Source organism: Haliotis cracherodii, unplaced genomic scaffold (assembly GCF_022045235.1).
Source record: "Haliotis cracherodii isolate W230 unplaced genomic scaffold, xgHalCrac1.p SCAF_1, whole genome shotgun sequence".
Lineage (NCBI taxonomy): Eukaryota > Metazoa > Mollusca > Gastropoda > Lepetellida > Haliotidae > Haliotis > Haliotis cracherodii.
Window position 1 is genome coordinate 12,512,382 of NW_027266264.1, and position 21,557 is coordinate 12,533,938.

Consider the following 21,557-nt stretch of genomic DNA (forward strand, 5'->3'; position numbering starts at 1 on the left):
CGCTCATGTTGCATAATTGCGTAATTTTGTTGTTTTTCTGAGTGGTTGTCAGCAAGATGCTAAAAAATGCATATGAAATCCTGTTAACGCACATGTTTTTATACCCATTCATGGGTGGTGAAATGCATGGAATGCATGCTTTTCTGTAGCTGTTGTGTTTTTGTGACTTGATTCCATACATATACTACAATTGAAAACCAAACTTTACTTGTTTGAAAAATACACTAAAATATTGGTGTCACCAACTTTTGTTATTGAGTATATGATGAACTTGCTGCAGCAGATGATTTCCTTTTATGAGCAGGAACTGTGCTGACATGCAAACTTATGCTGATTGAAGATCTTCCTGTATCTTCAGCATCTGGTCCAATGAGCTGTAAATAAACCCGGCCTGCCGTAGTGTCATCTCCATGGGGGTATCTTATAGCAGGTCTTCGCTCTGATTGGTCAGACCTGACGAATTCCAGCTGCAACCCAGTTAATGTTTTAACTGATGTTAATCATTGTTTATTGACGTTGTCAAAGTCCCTGATTTTTGGCCATGTCAACGTGCATCCTGATGTTAGGTTTCTTAACATGGTCATAAAATTCTTCATCAATAGTAGGCTGTTAATCATTGTTTATTGACGTTGTCAAAGTCCCTGATTTTTGGCCATGTCAACGTGCATCCTGATGTTAGGTTTCTTAACAAGGTCATAAAACTCTTCATCAATGGTAGGCTGTTGTGTGAAGGGAACATCATGTGTCTTGTAACCACTTTTATTAATAGCAGGCATACCAAGTCTGATATTATGTGCCGATGAAGCTTTCAAGGATGTTTCGATTTTCTTCATGATGCATAAATGTATGATGAACAGGAGAGGGTATGCAATTCTTCAGCTTTGCTGACAGGTTCTTCATACCCACCACGTTCTAACAAGGGTTTGGTAGCCGGTTATCTTTGCTACCTGGTTTTAAGGCTGGCATCAGATTATAAAGTTCTGCAATGATGACTTTAATGGAATAATTTTTTGGTTTGTAATTATCCCCCGCAGTGGAGTCCCAATTGCATGAAGAAACAGTGTTAACAATTAAACCGAACCCCCTGCTCAGGCTGAGCTGGGGATAGGAAATCCCGGTCATCTGATCTGTGGCTAGCGGAGTGGGAATCAGCGTTCTATAACTGTATGATTGTGACGTAACATAAACTTCGCTTTCCCCTTCGCTTCGCTGTACTGTGTATGGTATGGAGCATGCTAGGTAAATTTAGCATGATGTGCACAGGTTTTGTTGTCAACTCATCTATCATAGTGGCTGGATGGGACTGGTGTGTATTTCTGTGCTCACTGCGATGTGATGTCCTGATTCACAATCTGCCTTATGACGTGCGTGGTAGGGAGGGGATCTATGAGATTCTCAATGTCCTTTTCATCTCTCCTACTGTCCTCATAATAAGCTGACTCAGCTTGACTGCATGAGTGTCTACTGTGTGAGGATGCCCCGTCATATTCAGCATTAGATCTCTTGTGAATCTTGTGTTGTGCGACGGATTCTTTAGATGTGAGGTTTCATGAGACATTGATTGCATACGTTTGTCAATCATTACAGTCATGGAATTGGTTATCATTTCCGTGAACTCATTTAAGTTAAAGGGAAACGTGGCATAGAGGGGAGATCGGTTGCTTCTTCCAAGCCTACATTATCCGCCTTACCAGACGCTTCAGAATGTACGTGACTGGTTACGTTAAAACCTGAAAGTTACATTGGTTCCTTAATTATATTGGGAGAGTTGGATGAGCGACGGGATCACTCCTCAGAAGGAGAGATGGTGTCCCCACGCGACCTGAACGGACCGGTGTCTGTTTTGGGGATTAAGTCCTCAATCCCACAACACTTTTTCTAACTAATTACTTACTAGAGACTTCTGCCTTCTTATACCCCTGTTCTCTGCTTGTAGAACTGCTCAAGGCTTGTCTTAATTTGATCTTGTGATGATCTAGTGTGGCTTGTAAGTGTGAAACAGCAATCACGTGTACAGATGTATCTGGACACACAGGAAAGAAGTGAGGTGTTGCCCCCCTTGGGCATGCGCAGTGGCGTCTCTTGTGAGGGATAGGGTTTCCCTCACAACTATTAGATATGTTGGCAGTGAAGAGGATGTCTGTTGAAAATGTATTAATATTTGTAGTGTGGTTCTCAGCTTAAACAGGAATTTATGGCTATGATGTAATAGAGGTAGGGTATTCACAAGAATTATTAAGATTTTTATGAACCATCAGGGTTTAATATAGCCACTAGTGAGGATTTTACACAACTCTGTCCTGATATATAATCATGTAAATAAAAAGAAACATGTTTTACTGACTAATGCGGAAGCAATGTTATTCATAGTCTGTTTGTCTTTTGTCAAATTTACTTCATGCAGCAATTCAATACGTTTTGCTTTGAATACATGTTTTGCTGGTAGCTACTGTATGTGGATCAAGATATTCTTGTAATTATTTCTTCATGTTTGCAGAATGAGGACAATTCAAATTGGAGTCGATACACTTGGACGGATAATGCCAGAAAACTCTGATGATATGTTGAATGTCATCCTACAACATTGGAGATTGTGCAGTTGGGCTCTCAAGCACTCAGAAAATTCTCTGTTTAGAAACAAAAAATCTTTAAAATGTATTTTGAAATGTAGAGACAAATACCAGAGACAGTTCCAAGATGATCACATACAACTCCATGTTATCAGGAAGCTCAATGAGTTGTTCAAAAAAGATGATTACATTGCACTTTCATTTCTTTCACATGTTGAACCTTGGAAGAAGCCAAACAGGATTGTTGGAAGCATGAAGCAATATCTAGGTGAAATAGAAGAAACTGATATTGAAGTGAAATGTGTGTTATACGTTCTCTTTATAATGACACAGAATGCACCTTCTCTACAACAATTGATGAAAACAATGCAAGGGAAGGCAAAGGACTTCGACATTGGACTAGATATTACCATAAAATGCATTGTGGACAGGTCTTTCTTTGGGGAATTCAAAAGAATGTTGAAAATATGCAAAATGAACAGATATCTTTGGGAATCAAAAGTCTTTTTGAAAATGTATAGAAACTGTCTTACTGGTGACTCTAGTCTTCATAGCGACGGTTCATTGTTAATAACAGGCGTATGTGATCTGATGGAAAAGACGAAAAGGACATTCCAAACATACTGGGAAAGATTAACCAGTGACAGATGCACACCAATCGCAGATATTCACATGATATCTGTTAAGGATCTTGAATGTGAAATACAAACTGCTGAGAAAGTAATGGACAAGTTTGTCCCTCAGTCTGTAAAGGATGCACTTCAATTAGCCTGTGACTACAGAATGTACATTGATAAGACTGACATTTTGAAACGTGCCCTGAAGGTACTTGACCTTGATGCTACAAAGGATATCAAGTTTACCACAGCAGTATCAGCATTTAGTGGAATTGAAACACACAAGGACACCTTGCAATCACTTATTAGTGCAAGTGAAACTTTCCAAGAAATAGACAAACTGATGGACCGGCAAATTGTAGATGTTCTCAAAGAGTTTTCAGAATCAACACACCTCCTTTATTTCATTGAAGAAATAAAACATGAAGATCTCCGGAATCTAATTGATGCAGTTGAAGAACACTCTGAACAGTCAGTGCAGGAAGTAACAGTTTCATCTCTCATTGATGTACGGAGGTTCCTTAGACCATTAATTGAAGGTTCCTTGCAAGATTCAGTTCTGGCATTTTTACAGACTGTGCAAAAGTCAATTGAAGAAAATGAACTGACGAAATTAGACAACAAACTGAAGGAGTGTAATACTAATCTGCATGGCTTACGTTCTCTCTACCACAATGTAGCCAACAGAGGTGAAGTGACCAAGGGTATTGTAAAAGCATTAATTAGTGATGATGAGGCAAGCTTTTCATTTAAAATACTGAGCAGTAGTAAGGTACATATTGTACTAAAGTACAGATCAGGCAAGGGAGAGAAACTATTGAATTCAAATGAATTGAATGATTACAGAAGCAGAGCTTTACTCTTAGTTAACACAGAATCGAAAGAACAAGACGTAAGTCTTCAATCTGAACTGAGTAAATTCACCGAGTTGGTTGATTGTGCTGTAGCAATAGCAGGATTGTATGAACAGTTAGTTTCAACTGGGCATCCCTGTTATCATGTTGGACATGCCATGTCTGAGCAGAAAAATCACCTTGCAGGTGAGGAACAACGACTCAGAAAAGCTTTATCTGAATGGAAAAAAGCTCTGGAAAAGGCAAGGGAGCAATGGTATTGGTTAAATCATTTCTATCCAGAGCAAGTTTCCCAAGTCAAAGGTTTCCTTGTGGATGGGTTGAACAGGGATGCAATTTCGTCATTGTTTCAAAGTGCTGGATGTACACCTGGCAATTTAGATACTGCACAAGAGTTGTATTCACAGCATAAACTAAGGTTATCAGATATGGATGAGTTCAACTTAAATGCTATTGGGGCTACATTAGATGACATTCTGAGAGACAACATTGTTAATGGTCAAGAGTTCCCAGAAGATGAAGATTTTGATCCTTCACAGGTACGTCCTTTGGAGAGGGTGCAAGAGGGGCAACTGTATGTCCTTAACTGGAACGAAAACAGTGCGTATGTCATCCCAACACTGATGACTCTGTACAGGAACACTACAGGGCTCATACCATGTCATCATCAAGTCCTCTTCTGTACTGAACATACAACATGGGAAAGTATACAGCTGTTGCTTAATAGGTCAGTTGGAGGCAAATACAAAGGATTTAAGAAGCAACTTTACTGTGTTGTTCATGCAGAGAAATTGAGAAATGAAGTGCAGTTTCAACTTGTATACAAACTGAAAGAACTTGGAGATAAGATACAATATCTGGCAGTCATATGTAGAGGAAACATCAACCACCCTCTTGTGAATCATTTTTCTGAGAATATACATAAACTAAGACCTATGTTAAACAATGCACTCTCGGACAGCATTAAGCAATTGTGGCCTGATGTAGTTGTTGTTACATCTGATCTTCCAGGTCAAGGAAAGAGCGAACAGGTTCAGTGTGATGCTTTCAGAAAAGGGCTCGACATTGTGCCCCTAGATGTAAGTGGCAATATTACTGATGTAATATTGATGTCAAAGTTGAAGGAGATTTCACTGGAAAGGGTCAGTCTTTTACATATCAATATAGGAATTGTGTCAAATGCAGAAGAAATTGACATTTTCATCTTCAAACTTTGCATTCTCGGGTTCATGTCTTGTGGTGCAAGCATATTTCCCTGTACAACTGGACACGTGCGTATTGAGATAACCAACACAATCAATCACACTTTGGAAAATGATTTGCCAACCAGTTGTTTTTTTGAAAAGAAAAACCTGCCTTGGCTAAATTTTACAAATCTAAGAGTTAGTCAGGAAGTTGGCAGTGCAGTTCAAGTTGTTTGTCACTATCTACAGAAGATGAAAGACAGTGCAGTAGATTCAACAGATATGTATTTTTCTGGTGAGAATATTGAAGAACCACTGCCTGAAGATTGGTGCAGAAACCTACTCAGAGAACATTTTTCTACAATTGGAGATCTGTCATTTTCGGTACTAAACATTTTGGTGAATGTACTTGCAGATCAGTTAAAGAAAATGTCCTGCAGTTTGTTTTTGAGAACGTCAAGTTTGTATTCCATGGTTGGTGACAACACAGTTAAGAGTTCGCTCCTAGAGACTTTGATATCATCATCAACTGAGTTTGCTACTAGGTCAGTTGGGCCATGTAGGCAGGAACAGAAGCAGACTGTTGTATGGTCAAAAAGAGAGGGGTGTGTCCTCAGTGGCAGTAGTGACATGGCAACAGCTACAACAATGGCCGATAGAGTGCAGGGCATGATACAGTGGGAGGATAGTAATCACTTGATCATAGCTTTCCACTCTCAAAATATCCAAACATTTTCAGCCTTATATAGAGACTTGAAAAGAATTCCAGACCATGTCAAAACTCTCTTTGAGACACAGATGAATAAGGACCTACCTGATTTCTCAGTGCTGACTGATTCAGAATTGAAGGATAAGTTGAAACATATTGCCGGATCAACTGATGAACCACTGTCACAAGTACCCGAGTCTTATGCAATGACTCCAGACAACCTACTAAAAATGATCCTAATTGTAATGAGGATCAAAGCACACATCCCTGTAATTATTATGGGAGAAACTGGATGTGGAAAGACCAGTTTACTTAGATACCTTGCAAGTGTATGTGGCATTCATTTCATTGCCAAGAACATGCATGCAGGCATAGAGGAAGAAGATGTGACTGGGTGTGTATTAGGTGCAATGAAGTTGTGCAAAGAAAAGTTGGAAAAACATGTTTGGCTCTTTTTTGACGAAATAAACACATGTGATCATTTAGGAATTTTGAATGAGCTTCTTTGTCACCACAAATTCAAGGGACAGAATCTCCCACCAAACCTTGCAATAATGGCAGCTTGCAACCCTTACAAGATACGAAAAGAATGTAACATTTTAACAGCAGGACTTGTCACCAAAGTGAAAAGTGATGACCAGTCCAAGCTAGTCTACCGTGTTCACCCTTTGCCAGAAAGAATGGTAGACTATGTGTGGGATTATGGCAGCTTGACAGAATCAGATGAAAAGGCATATATTAGCAGTATGGTTGCCAAAACATTGGATGCTTTGCCATGTGAGTTACTTGTAGATCTGTTGGTAATGTCACAGAAATTCATAAGGCGTGTTGAAAATCATCCCTACTGTGTAAGTTTGAGAGATGTAAATAGATGTAGGCTCTTGGTGTCCTGGTTTAGAGATGATATGCTAGCAGAAATCTCTGATAGTGGTGACAACACAGATGAAAGGGAAACAGAGGCTATGATAATGGCTTTGGCACACTCGTATCATTCAAGACTGAATGAAAGCAAAAATAGGGAAGAGTATAGACAAAGTGTAGTAGGCCTTTTATGAGACCATGGTTTACATGTTGATGAGGAATTTGTCTTGAAAACAATAAAAAAAAATCAGAAGGCAGTCCTTGACCAGATGGAACTTCCTGATGGCATAGCCAGAAACACAGCACTCCAGGAGAATGTGTTTGTCATACTGGTGTGCATCCTGAAACATATACCAATATTCGTTGTTGGTAAGCCTGGGTGCAGTAAGTCATTATCACTACAGCTGCTTAAGGGCAATCTTCGAGGGAAAGATTCCAAAAATGACTACTTCCGAAAGCTACCTCAGCTGTATTATGTGTCTTATCAAGGTTCAGAGTCTTCTACATCTGATGGAATCATAAAGGTTTTTGAAAAAGCACAGAAATACCGTGAACATAACAAAGAAGAAGATGTATTACCTGTTGTAATACTTGATGAGATAGGTCTTGCAGAAGTATCTGCATATAACCCACTGAAAGTCCTGCATAGCTTGTTGGAGCCAGAGAGGAAAGATTTCCCTGATGTTGCTGTAGTTGGAATATCAAACTGGGCTTTAGATGCAGCCAAAATGAACCGTGCAGTACATCTCTCACGGCCAGACATGGATGTTAAGGAGTTGCATTCCACAGCAATGTCTATTGCTGAATTTAGTAGTGAAGCAAACAAATCAAAATCTATAGACAGTACCATATCTTCAGATCTGTCAAGAGAAGATGACAGTGTTTTGGAAGCTCTTGCATATGCCTATTTTGAATATGTTAAAAATCAAAACATTAAGAATTTTCATGGTTTGAGAGACTTCTACTCCCTGGTTAAATTTATTTCCCGGGAAGCTAATTCTCAGTCAGCTGGCCTAAGGAATAAGTTTCAAGTTGTTTTGAAAGGACTTCTGCGTAACTTCAGTGGTTTGGAATCAGAAATCAAATTTGTGATTGATACATTCAACAAACACTTAAAACGAATGACAAAACGACAACCCCAAGATCTAACAGATGAATGTTTTCCATCATTATTGAAGCTGATTGATGACAACATCAAGGATACATCAGCTAGACATTTGATGCTAATAACAAGGGGGGATTCATCTCTAGGCATTGTTGAAGATCTTCTGCGATCAAACAAGCGACAGTATATCACTATCTTGGGCAGTTGTTTTGATGAAGATCAGACAGACCACTACAGCTACAGAATCCTCAGTAAAATCATCTTATGTATGGAACAAGGAATCACACTTATTTTGAAAGATCTGGAGAACATCTATGGAAGTCTGTATGATATGCTCAATCAGAACTACACAACAGTCGGGTGCAAAAAGAACTGCAGAATAGCACTTGGTGCATACAGCAACCCATTGTGTCAAGTGGATGATAGCTTTAGGTGCATTGTTCTGGTGGAAGAACAGGAAGTAGACTTGTCGGATCCTCCATTCCTAAATCGCTTTGAAAAACAAAAACTCATTATAAATGATGTGCTTGTTCCTGAGGCAAAGCAGATCGTTGAACAATTGCAATCATGGATTAAAGACATTTCTAAAGTATCAGATTTTGAATCCATGAGTCCAACAGAGCTCCTTCCAATATTTAGTTCAGATCTGATCCCATCCTTGGTACACAGTGAATACAAGCCTGAACTTGATGACAGGGAAGATTTTCAAAACGTATGTTTGCAGAAGATTATCAAACTCTGTACTCCTGAAGGCATAATTCGTGCTGAAAAGTCTGCCTTGATGACAAAAGAAAAGAGTCTTGTAAAATCAATAAGAGAACAATACTTTTCATTGCCAATACATGATGGTTTGGAGATATATTTGCAACACATGTTAGAGTGTTGTAGCCATGGAATATCTGCAATGGTATTTACACACAGCAACATATATGTTGACCTTCCAGCCATTACCCAAAGCATTACCAAGCATGCCCAGTATGAAAAGCTTGGGTCATTCAAATCTGAAAAGCAGCTGTCAAGTAGCATACAACAGTTTTGGTCTGACACTCATGACTGGCTGTTCATACAAGTGTCACACACTGATCAACAACATTTCTTTCTGTTAAAATCCATCCTTGAATTGGAACAGAAACGATATTTATCAACAAAACCTTCTGCAGCATATGTTAAACATGTTGTTGTCATCATCCATGTAGACAGGACTACACAAGGCAGCCAAATAGGCCTCATGAACTTTTTGTGTGGGTGGGACATGGCAAATGTTGATTGTCTGGAACCTCATATGTTTCCACTGAAAGGCTTACTTGAAGGAACCATGGCAGACATGGCTCAAAGACTACTGAGAAAGAGGGGGATCACTTTTCAAAATCTGTTTGAAGCTTTTGCCTGCATTCGATACACTGAAAAGTCACGTTCAATAGACAGTATTAAATCGATGATCAATCTTGATAGAGTTGTTGATGTCTTACTTGAACGAATTGAGGAATGGATCAAAGAAACAGAGTCCATCAGAGAAGATAGGAACTGGCAACTAGAAACTGCATGCAATGTTGTCAAATTGAAAAACTATATGACATTTCAAACTGCACTTTTGGAAGAAATAAAATCAACACTGCTGCATCCACTCGCTGCTTTAGTGTTTACCATTGAAAGATTCCATGGGTGGGATTGTCTCTGTACAGAAGAACATGATACAATGACACAGGAAAAAATGGCGCTGTGGAGTCGTCTTGTCCTGAATACATGTGTTGTTGATATATCAGGTGTTGCAGAACCAAAGGGTCCAGAATGTCTCCCATGTAAAATGTCAACCTTTTCCACAAAATTCCCTTTCAGCATCTACTTCATTCATGCTATTGAAAATCTAGAAAGTATATTCTTGGATATATGGCGGGCCAGACAAACTGAGGAAAATGACAGTATGGACAAGACTGCCAGAGAATTACTGACTGAATCATTCAGAAGACATGTAAATACTGTTGCCACAGATATGTTTGAATACAGCTATGGAGAAGAACAGTTTGGTGACTACTTTCATGATTTCTGTCTGTGGTTTACAGCAAAACTGCCACTGAGTATGTCAGAAAATCAAATGATTGAAGTGACTGGTCATGCAATTAGGAGTCGTACCTGTCTTGATAGAGACTCATTTGACATGTTTGTGACTAAACTGCATGTAACAGCATGGATGTTCAAGTATCAGTTGCAATCTGAACTAGTACTTGTGGATACTTGTCTCTCACAGCTCAACATATCTCTTGATGACATACTGAAACATACATATCAGTTGAGAAAAAAGGTTAAGAAAATTGAGCAAATCAAATCAAATGTGTATCATGAAGGAGAAGGTGACAGTGCAATGGATGTCACAGATCACGATCATGCAAAAAATGAACGGACAGTGTTGGATGAGGAAGACATTAACAAAAAAGAGAATGTAAAAGGAGACCATCATGACAGAACAGAACTAACGCCTACATACAGTGAAGAATCAACATGTACTGAAGTTACAGATCATGATCAGGTTGGAAGTGAAAGAACAGTGTTGGATGAGGAAGACATTAACAGAAATGAGGCCTTAAAAGGAGATCATCATGACAGAGCAGAACTAACGCCTACACACAGCAAGGACACAACATGTACTGAAGAAAGATGTGTAGACCAAATAGAATTGCGCATATGTGATGACGATGATGGTGGTGATGATGATGGTGACAATGATGCTTGTGGTCGACTTGATCATGATGGAGAGGACGAGAAACGTGATGAAACACAGAATTGGGAAGAAGCTACAACTGCAAATTGCCAACAAGTCATATGTGTCCATGAAAAGAGTGAAGATAACAACACATGTGGAGAGAAATCTAATGGTGAGGATCTGAAGATCCTGCTAACAGATCCAGAAGTAATTCAACCTGTTGTGGAACAATCTGATATGTCTGATGGTGGTATCGATAGGAGATTTGAAACTGTTGAAATTAGTGGAAGCGATGAACCAGATGATAGGTCATTGAGAAACTCATGTGAAAGCTTAGAATACGTCACTGATTCAGATCCAGACGAAACTGTTGCAGCACACCTTGTGGATCTGGCATGCCAATATCTTATACCATCACAGGAACTAAGGAAGGTGCAAAGTGTTAAAACATGGCAGAGTTTGTTCAATTTAGTTCTTTCACTTACTTCAGATGTCAGTGTTGAGCCTATGATATTACAAACACTTCGAGTATGCAGTGATATGGCCACTCTCATCATTCTGCCTCATGGAGTAAGTGAAACACATTTCTGGGATGTAGGCAGTAAACTTTCAACTGACACCTTAGATTCTGAACATTCTGTGCTTGTACTCCAAGACTTTATCAGAAAGGTTAGTTGTGATGTACCTTCAAAAGATTTGAAACATTTTCTTTCATCATATGCAAGTTGCTGTCTCATGGCTAATGCAGAAACAGATTTTGTTGCAAGATTGTCTGGCATTTATTATGATTGTGGGGAGGAAGGAAGTGATGTTGCCTTCCTTGGTTTAGTTCTCCACCACTCAATCTACTTGCAATTTGATCATAATCCAGAAGAACTGATGACAGATAGCCTATTAGAGAATGAGTTTTTCAAAGTACTTGACGAATGGTTGAAAAGAAGTCAAATGCAAGTTGATGATTCTCCACTAGCCTGTATTATTGTTGATCTCTTACAAAACCACATATTTGGAAACGTAAGTGAACAACTACAAAAAGGACAATCTGAGTTTCTTGACAAACTTCTCGAGCTAAAGAGACAATACATTGGTTCCCTGCAAGTGACATTTAAGTTGCTGGTTCTTGTAGCATATCTAAAATCAGCACTGCAAAGCCTAGTTAATTTAATTGAAACAAACCGCCTTAAAGATAACACTTGGCAAAAAATAAATCAACTTTTTGAAGGTGGAATGCTTTCTACAACAAGCAGAATGCAAGGAATGCAAACATATTTCCTCAAATGCCTGACGAAAGGAGGAGGTTTCAAAGCATGCGTGGATATGAAAATAAACTGGTCCAATTTCTTAGAATACATGACATCTATTAAGCCTGCTTCAGACAAGACAATGACATTTCTAGAACAAAATCCAATGGTAATGTCTTTCACAAGTGTGTTCCTTGAAATACAAAAGGCAGCAAATTGCCTAACTGAGGGTGATGTGAATCCATTACAAACTCTGCTGCAGGAGAAAAGTGCGGATGTAACTTACAGCCTTTTTGCATACACCATGAAACAATTTTATCTTGCTTCTATTGGGAGAACTCAAAACAGATCAGAAGAAGAGACATCAAGCAAGCTTATAGAAGAGGCAAAAAATCAGCACATGCCTGATCATCAGATGAGGCTCTTTTCAAGGCTTTGTCAGCAAGAAGCATTTGGAGTTTTCTTTCTCCAGGTTCCATCTACTGTCACTGATTACCATATGGTATCTCCAATCATAGACATATTATCTACAGTAATTTCTGCTGTACCCAGTTTGGACTCCAAAGCAAGTCTGCATGTTTTCTTGGAGTGCATATGCAACCCATGCGGGGATGTCAGGAGGTCTATCCCAGGATGTTCAGATGAAACTGATGCAGTCAGTACACACAGTGATTGTGATATCATGCATGGAAGGTCATCTATACACTTCTTAGATTGCGAGTGTGGTTACAGAAACGTCTTCAGTGTGGACAGCAACTGTCCAAACTGCTCAAGGGAACTTGATCAAGTTGAAGTCATGGCTGACCCACTTGTTACAAAAGTATCAGATGATTATTATGCTTGCAAGAAACTGACGTGCTGGCAGACAGTTCGTGGCATGCCACAGGTCGTGTTCAGGGTACTCCAGTTCATATATTTCAGCTGCTTAACTGGTGCATCAGCCTTGCAATATGCAAATGATGAAGACTTACGTATGCTTCTATGCCTGGACAAGGATTCAGATGTGACAAATCACTTTAATGACAGACTGTTATGCCACTGGGAATGCCTCAAAACCCTTTTAAGCATGGGAGATGAACAGCTCAATCGATTTATGCATATTGTTTTGAGGCAATCTCGTGTGTTCTTGACAGATGTAAAGTGGCATGTTGGCACAAAAGAGGAAAGACATGAGTTTGAAATGTATTTTTCTGAAACTATTTCTCCCCTTGTGCAAAGACGATATGAAATTATCAAGGAAGATGTTGAAAAGTTCAAACATATATGTGACATGGAAGATGGGTGTCTGCAAGATTCAGTTTGTGAGGTTTTTGAGGAAGGAAAAAGATATGAATCATTACCACACTTGTGGAGGGAAGTCACTCAACCAAATCCTGAAAATTTGAAAATGCAATTTATTTTGACAAGTTCAAATAAAATGTTTCCTTTGCTCTCACTAATTCTGTATAATGAGCAAGAATTAAACCTCACAAAGCATATCTGGAATGTTATACAATGGCATATTTGTACAGTGAAACACATCAGTTACAGATACAAGAAAAGAGAGTGCAGCAAGAAAACACTTGCAGACTTTAGACATTCTCTTAATGGGAGTGAACACACTGGTGAAGAAGTAAAGCAAACCTTAGATGACTTTTTGCAGTCATGGATGGAGATCGCAAAGATGAAGTCTCTCTTAGACATGTATGATGATGATCTGGGGCAGTTAGATATTATCCATCCAAATACTGAACTGGAAAAGTGCATTGTTGTGAATGAAGAATCTCAAATATACAAAGTTTTAGAAGTTCTCTTAAGAATGCAAAATCGAATCTTAGATGATGCAATGACTGTAACAGTTCTGCAAGATGTGTTGTCAAGTAGTTTTCTTATGAGATCAAGTACATGTGCTACAGTGCCAATAGTAAAAGTAGAAGATATTAAAGAGCAACACGTTATGAAAGGTCCTGACTTTGATGAGCTGTTGAAATTCTCCCAGTGCAACACTAAATGTGGACATGGAAGAGAAGTGACATATGACTTTTTTCAGATAGAGAGGGATATAGGAATCCAGTGTCTTTTAAACAAAGCATACATTTCTATTGGAGAAAGTTTCCCAACTATTTCGTTCTCTGGTGAAATCCAACACACAACAGCTTCCCTTCTTCAGGAGATTGAACAACTCCTAGAACAAGAACCATTGAGTCCAGAGATGGAACACTTGGTGGACAAAATGGACCCAGCTGACCGTAAAGTACTTATGAACTACATAGAGATGACTTTCTGCCTGATAAAGAGAACACCAGTATCTCAAAAAGACAGGAAACGTTTCCTCACTGATTTCCTCGATTCGTGGCAGTATCTGTTTCCATACAGGGTCGAGACTATTCATGATTTTTGCTCAAATATATATCTCTACAATATTGTTGCACTCTATGAAGCTGTGGAAAAACACATGGCCTCTGATGTTGTGGACTCACTGGAAGACAAATTCAGAAAAGAGATTCCAAGAGAAGCACTGGCTGCAGTCAGTCAAGTTGTAATTTTTGGTGATCCTTCCTTCCTTCAAAATTTGGTGATAGCTCTTTCAAAGTATGCTTACAGATACTTGCAGTCACAAGGTGCAGATCCAGAGCAACAACTTTCTGATCAGCTTAAAAACCCTTCTTTGTGGCCTAAAGGTTTAATAGAGAGAGTCTATGCAGTTGAAAATGACGAGGAAAAGGAGGTTCGCATTTTACCACCAAGCATATGTGCTGAACATATCTTCCATGTCGTCAAGTACTACAGGCAGGAAATTAAGGTAGGTTTTGTAACTGACCTGTTTTTCAATATATGTCAAGGGGGCATGGGTGGCCCAGTCGTCTAAGGCCCCGTGATTCGCTGTGCAGAGTTGCGTCCCTTGGGCACGCTAGAAACCTATGATTGTGGGTTCGAATTCCGGTTTGCCCTGATTATGTTTCTAGGTTTGTCAGCACCATACCCATGCTCGTGGTTTTCACCGAAGTGGTAAACGTCTGAGACCTGCATCAATATCATGAAAAATGTTTGAGCGTCAAAATGTGTCGTTCAAACACTTATGAGCGTCAACATGATATTTTTAGATTTGGAACATATTATGTGTCCATAATAAATTCAATGAAATCATTTTTCATTCAAAGTGTTATTTATCAAAGGCCAAATCTTTATCATGTCATATTACAGAAGAAAGGCAGTATGTGGTGATGTTCGGCACAAGCAGAAGCAGACAAAGGCTGTCAAATCAAAGAAATGGAAACGCTAAACAGTGAAGTGTAAGTATTTCACTTTTCCTCATCACCTTTAAAAATCCCCTGTTCAGTCTGGTGTTAAGCATTCCCCTGTAATAAATTTGAGCTTCACCTCTGCAGTTGGCACAATTGTTTTTCTCAAACACACACTTGTGACAGATACCTGATATACATGTACCTCATATGTACCACAGGGATTTTTTTCTGACATATGATTCGATGACCTTGAAGACCAAGGTGACTGAGTATGATCTAGGCCTAAAAAAACTTGTGTACACTATAAATTGAGTATTTATGAATTGAAATTGATGAAACTTAGTATGCATCTCTCAGCTGTGGTCTCTATCTCATTAACTTTGAATGACCTACATATAAGGTCAAGATCAAATTATGAAACATGGTTAAAATATAATGAAGATTAAACAATCACAGGTTTTTGCAATCAGGATAAATTCTAAGTAACTAACTCAACGGCTAACATACATCATGATTTTGTAAATTGTCAAGATCAATTTGAAGCTTATTAACTCATGAGTGGGTGAATGAGTTTGGTTTTACGCCGCTTTTAGCAATATTCCAGCAATATCAGGAATCGAACCCGGGTCTTCGGCTTGACGGGCGAACGCTTTAACCACTAGACTACCTGACCGCCCATTAACTCATGAAGTACTGTTAGTATGGTATGGAGACTTCATATTTATAACATAACCATAGTTTGCAACAAATAATGTTCTTGTCACAAAAAGCTTGTATTTACACAATATCTTGATCAGTTAACTTTCTGTTTCAAAAATTGTATTGCATTTGGCATGTGTTTTTCCCATACCAGAGGTGATTTTATTAAACCGGAATTGCTCACAACTTTGTTATTATGGCATGGGTATTCTGTGCGAGATCATCAGTCAAAAGGGTTCATGATACATGTCTCTGATGGGAACGTTTTGGTGTATTCAGGAATTGGTGGGGTGGAGCTGCTTCTGTTTTTGCATATAATCCTTTCTATTTAAAATTGTCTTTTGTTAAGAATGACAAACTCAAATTGGTATGCATACGTATGCATGTGTTAAGTATGAAAAGGGATGATAAGTATGCATAGTGATGTAGTGAATGTAGTTGGTATATAAATGTACACATATCTTTGTGTTTCTTTCTCTCTGTACAGATACAGCCATCTACCGACTCACTGAGTGTCATCTTGCCCTTGGCTTCTTTCTTTGTCATATCTAGTCTTGGTCAATTTGATGAGGTTGTCCTGAATGTGACCAACTGAATGTACATTGACATCACACAAATAATGTCAATAGTTATGATGTATTAAATGTTACGATAACATTAATGTTGAAACGTTTTGTAAATATATTCAAGTATCAATATACAATCCCAATTAAGTTAGTGATATATGTATTAAAACTGTTTTCTGATAAATGTAAACAGGCATACAAATACATCAGAGGACATGATTTTGTGACTAATTAATGTCATGACCATAGACTATAAGTTGCATTTTGTCGATATTAGTAGTACATGAACTATATCATAAATATATTGAATGAATCATTACATATTTATTTCATTCAATGAACTATGTAACAAAATCTGAAGTATTAAAAGTAGGTTGGCATCTCATATTGTAAATAACTATTCATTGTCAAGCAAAGATAACACAAATGTATGAATGTATAATGTATAAATGTACACTGTCCATGTGTTTAGTGACAAGTGTATCATCAAATCAAAACTGTCTTTTTTGGTCTAAAATCGTGGACTGTTGAAGACATTTTGTAAATATTTGTAATACATTAGTTATATGTTAGACATAGTAACAAAACATTTAACATTTTGTTTACTTATTTAATGCAATGAATCGTGGAACAAAATCTGTATTATTGATAGTTGTTTGGTATTCCATGTTGTAAATGGTGAACTATGAGCAATTGTGACACTATCAGATGGTTACCCCTTAACATTAGATTTTGATCTGGTCTTATTTTCTAGATCATTTTCAAACAATGATAAAACAAATGTTGGACACTTTTTTAACTTTGTAAATAGTGATGACAAATGAATTTCTTGCAAATATAGAAACAAAATATATTGAAAAAAAAATGCTTTTATTGTACTGGGCATGATAACCATGTGCCCATTGTAGCTTGTTATTTCTTCCCTAGCAAACTCTAAGATTGGAAACAATGTTTTTATATCTTGTAGCTATGAAATTTGAGTGAAATTATTATTGATGTTAATATCTATGTAACTGGAATGAACATTTGACTTTAGTTCTAGATATATCAATAACCTGATACAAAGTGTTAAACGGTTTGTAAATGTTAATGCAAATCTACAATGTCATATAAGGGTAGTGACAGATGTATGAATGCTGACTGATCACTTGTAATGTGCATGCACACAACCAAAGAATGCACAATACCATTTAGTTCAGTGACTGGTATATCAATACAAAACTGTCTGTGACTAAATAATTTTATAAGCATGGACTGTTGAAGACATTTGTAAATATTTGTGGTACATGAACTATATGATAAATACAGAAACAAAACATTTAACATTTTGTTTACTTATTTTGTCAAAGAACCATGTCACAAAATGTGAATGACATATAGTATGTTGTAAATAGCTGTGAACATTGTGTTAAACTATCAGGTAGATATCACAGAATGTTAGAACTTGATGTCTTTTATTCTGGATCTTTTTCAAACAGTGATAAACAAATGTTGGACAGTTTTGTAAATTGTGTAAATAGTTTTGGTAAATGAATTTAATGACAAATATGGCAACAACATAGGAAAATAATGCTTTTATTCTACTAGACATGATAACCATGTGTCCACTGTATCTTGTTATTACTTACATAACAAATTCTGAAATTGGAAACAATATTGTTTTCCTATCTTGTACATAGTCATGAAATGTGTGTGTAAATATTATATATGTTAAGATCAATAAAAATTGAATGGTTATTTGGCTTTAGTTCTGGATGTGTCTATAACCTGATTCAGATTGTTAAACAAGTTGACGAAAACATTCAAATATAAATAATAAATGTCACCAAAGCTGACAGATCACTTATCAATAAGCATGCACACAACCAAAGATTGGAATATGTGACTGTATCAGTCCATGATCCTAGACAATACAGACACTATGTCCAAGCTGTTTATTGCCTCCTTTTGTGAACCATTTACCAAAACGTGAATGCTGAATAGCAGGTTGTTATGTCATGTTGTAAATAAGTGTAAAGCTTTGTGTTGGATTAACATGTAGGCATAAACATATTTTAAACTTTGATTGTATTTTATTGTAGATTGTGTTAAAGCTTTGATAAAAGGTATGTTGGAACGTTTTGTAAATATTTGTAGTACATGAACAATAAGACCAAAATAGAACAAAACATTTAAAGCAATTGTATACTTATTTCTTGTTTTGAAACATGAAAGAAAAACCTAACTAATAAGTAGTAGGTTATATGGCATGTCTCATATCTTATGTTGTAAATAACCAGGAACTGGATATTATGCTCAAATAGATGTTGGATGGTTTTGTAATATCTTCAAGTATCAATATACAATACCAATTAAGTTAGTGACATGTGTATCAACAAAACTCTTTCATCAATGTAAACAGGCATGCAAATACATAAGAGGACACGACTTTGTGACTAAATAATTTCATGACCATGGACTATACATTGCATTTTGTAAATATTTGTACTACATGAACTATATCATTATTGTTTACTTATTTCATTCATTGAACTATGTAACAAAATCTGTATTATTAATATTTGTTTGGTATATCATGTTGTAAATAACTATGAACAATTGTAACACAATCAGATAGATATCCCTTATAGTCTGGTCTTATATTCTAGATCATTTTCAAGCAATGATAAATGTATAATGTATAAATGTATAAATGTATACTGTCCATGTATTTAGTGACTAGTGTATAAACAAAACAAAACTCTTTTTTTTGTCTAAATCATTTCATAATTGTGGACTGTAGAAGACATTTTGTAAATATTTGTAATACATGAACTATATGATGGATATAGTAACAAAACATTTAACAGTTTGTTTACTTATTTCATGCAATGAATCATGGAACAAAATCTGTATTATTGTTAGTTGTTTGGTATCTCTTGTTGTAAATAACTATGAGCAATTGTGACACTATTGGATAGATATTCCTTAACATAAGATTTTGATCTGGTCTTATTTTCTAGATCATTTTCAAGCAATGATAAAACAAATGTTGGACACTTTTGTAACTTTGTAAATAGTGATGACAAATGAATTTCTTGCAAATATACAAACAAAATATATTGAAAAAAATGCTTTTATTCTACTGGGCATGATAACTATGTGCTCATTGTAACTTGTTATTTCTTTCCTAACAAACTCTAAGATTGGAAACAACGTTTTTATATCTTGTACATAGCTATGAAATTTGAGTGTAATTATTATTGATGTTAATATTTATAAAACTGGAATGGACATTTGACTTTAGTTCTAGATATGTCAATAACCTGATACAAAGTGTTAAACGGTTTGTAAATGTTAATGCAAATCTACAATGTCTTTTTTTTGACAAATGTAAACAGGCATGCAAATACATAAGAGGACACGACTTTGTGACAAAATAATTTCATGACCATGGACTATACATTGCATTTTGTAAATATTTGTACTACATGAACTATATCATAAATATATTGAATAAACAATTTTATACTTATTTCATTCATTGAACTATATAACAAAATCTGTATTATTAATAGTTGTTTGCTTTATCATGTTGTAAATAACTATGAACAATTGTAACACAATCAGATAGATATCCCTTATAATCTGGTCTTATATTCTAGATCATTTTCAAGCAATGATAACACAAATATTTTCAAGTATAAATGTATAATGTATAAATGTACAATGCCAATGTATTTTGTGACTAGTGCATCAACAAAACAAAACTCTTTTTTTGTCTAAATCATTTCATAATCATGGACTGTTTAAGACATTTTGTAAATATTTGTAATACATTAACTATAGGATAGATATCGTAACAAAACATTTAAAATTTTGTTTACTTATTTCATGCAATAAATCATTGAACAAAATCTGTATTATTAATAGTTGTTTGGTATTTCATGTTGTAAATAACTATGAACATTTGTAACACAATCAGATAGATATCCCTCAACATTATATTTTGATCTTGTCTCATATTCTAGATCATTTTCAAGCAATGATAACACAAATATTTTCAAGTATAAATGTATAATGTATAAATGTACAATGCTAATGCCAATGTATTTAGTGACTAGTGTATAAACAAAACAAAACTCTTTTTGTCTAAATCATTTCATAATCATGGACTGTAGAAGACATTTTGTAGATATTTGTAATACATGAACTATATGATGGATATAGTAACAAAACATTTAACATTTTGTTTACTTATTTCATGCAATGAATCATGGAACGAAATCTGTATTATTGATAGTTGTTTGGTATCTCTTGTTGTAAATAACTATGAGCAATTGTGACACTATTGGATAGATGTTCCTTAACATTAAATTTTGATCTGGTCTTATTTTCTAGATCATTTTCAAGCAATGTTAAAACAAATGTTGGACACTTTTGTAACTTTGTAAATAGTGATGACAAATGAATTTCTTGCAAATATAGAAACAAAATATATTGAAAAAAAATGCTTTTATTCTACTGGGCATGATAACCATGTGCCCATTGTAACTTGTTATTTCTTTCCTAACAAACTCTAAGATTGGAAACAATGGTTTTATATCTTGTACATAGCTATAAAATTTGAGTGTAATTATTATTGATGTTAATATCTATAAAACTGGAATGGACATTTGACTTAGTTCTAGATATGTCAATAACCTGATACAAAGTGTTAAACGGTTGGTAAATGTTAATGTAAATCTACAATGTCATATAAGGATAGTGACAGATGTATCATTGCTGACTGATCACTTGTAAATGAGCATGCACACAACCAAAGAATGCACAATACCATTTAGTTCAGTGACTGGTGTATCAATACAAAACTCTGTCTGTGACTAAATCATTTAATAAGCATGGATTGTTGAAGACATTTGTAAATATTAGTGGTACATGAACTATAGGATAAATACAGTGACAAAACATTTGACATTTTTTTTCAAAGAACCTTATCTCAAAATGTGAATGATGTATAGTAGATTGGTATCTTATGTTGTAGATAGCTACGAACATTGTGCTAAACTATCAGGTAGATGTCATAGAATGTTAGAACTTGATGTCTTTTATTCTGGATCTTTTTCATAAAATGATAAACAAATGTTGAAAAGTTTTGTAAATTGTGTAAATAGTTTTGTAAATGAATATAATGACAAATATGGTAACAACATTAAAAAATAATACTTATGTTCTACTAGACATGATCTT

General features: G+C 36.1%; 1 protein-coding gene across 1 annotated transcript in view; it reads left to right on the plus strand.

Annotated features, from left to right (window-relative positions):
- The window catches only part of LOC139472839 (uncharacterized), a 71,770-nt gene extending 51,971 nt beyond the window's left edge, over positions 1–19,799 (plus strand). Inside the window, 3 exon segments of the mRNA XM_071255311.1 lie at positions 2,498–14,641; positions 15,023–15,111; positions 16,250–19,799. Of these exon segments, the coding sequence (XP_071111412.1) occupies positions 2,498–14,641; positions 15,023–15,101 (12,223 nt within the window). The 3' untranslated portion in view covers positions 15,102–15,111; positions 16,250–19,799.
- The last annotated feature ends 1,758 nt before the right edge of the window (positions 19,800–21,557 follow it).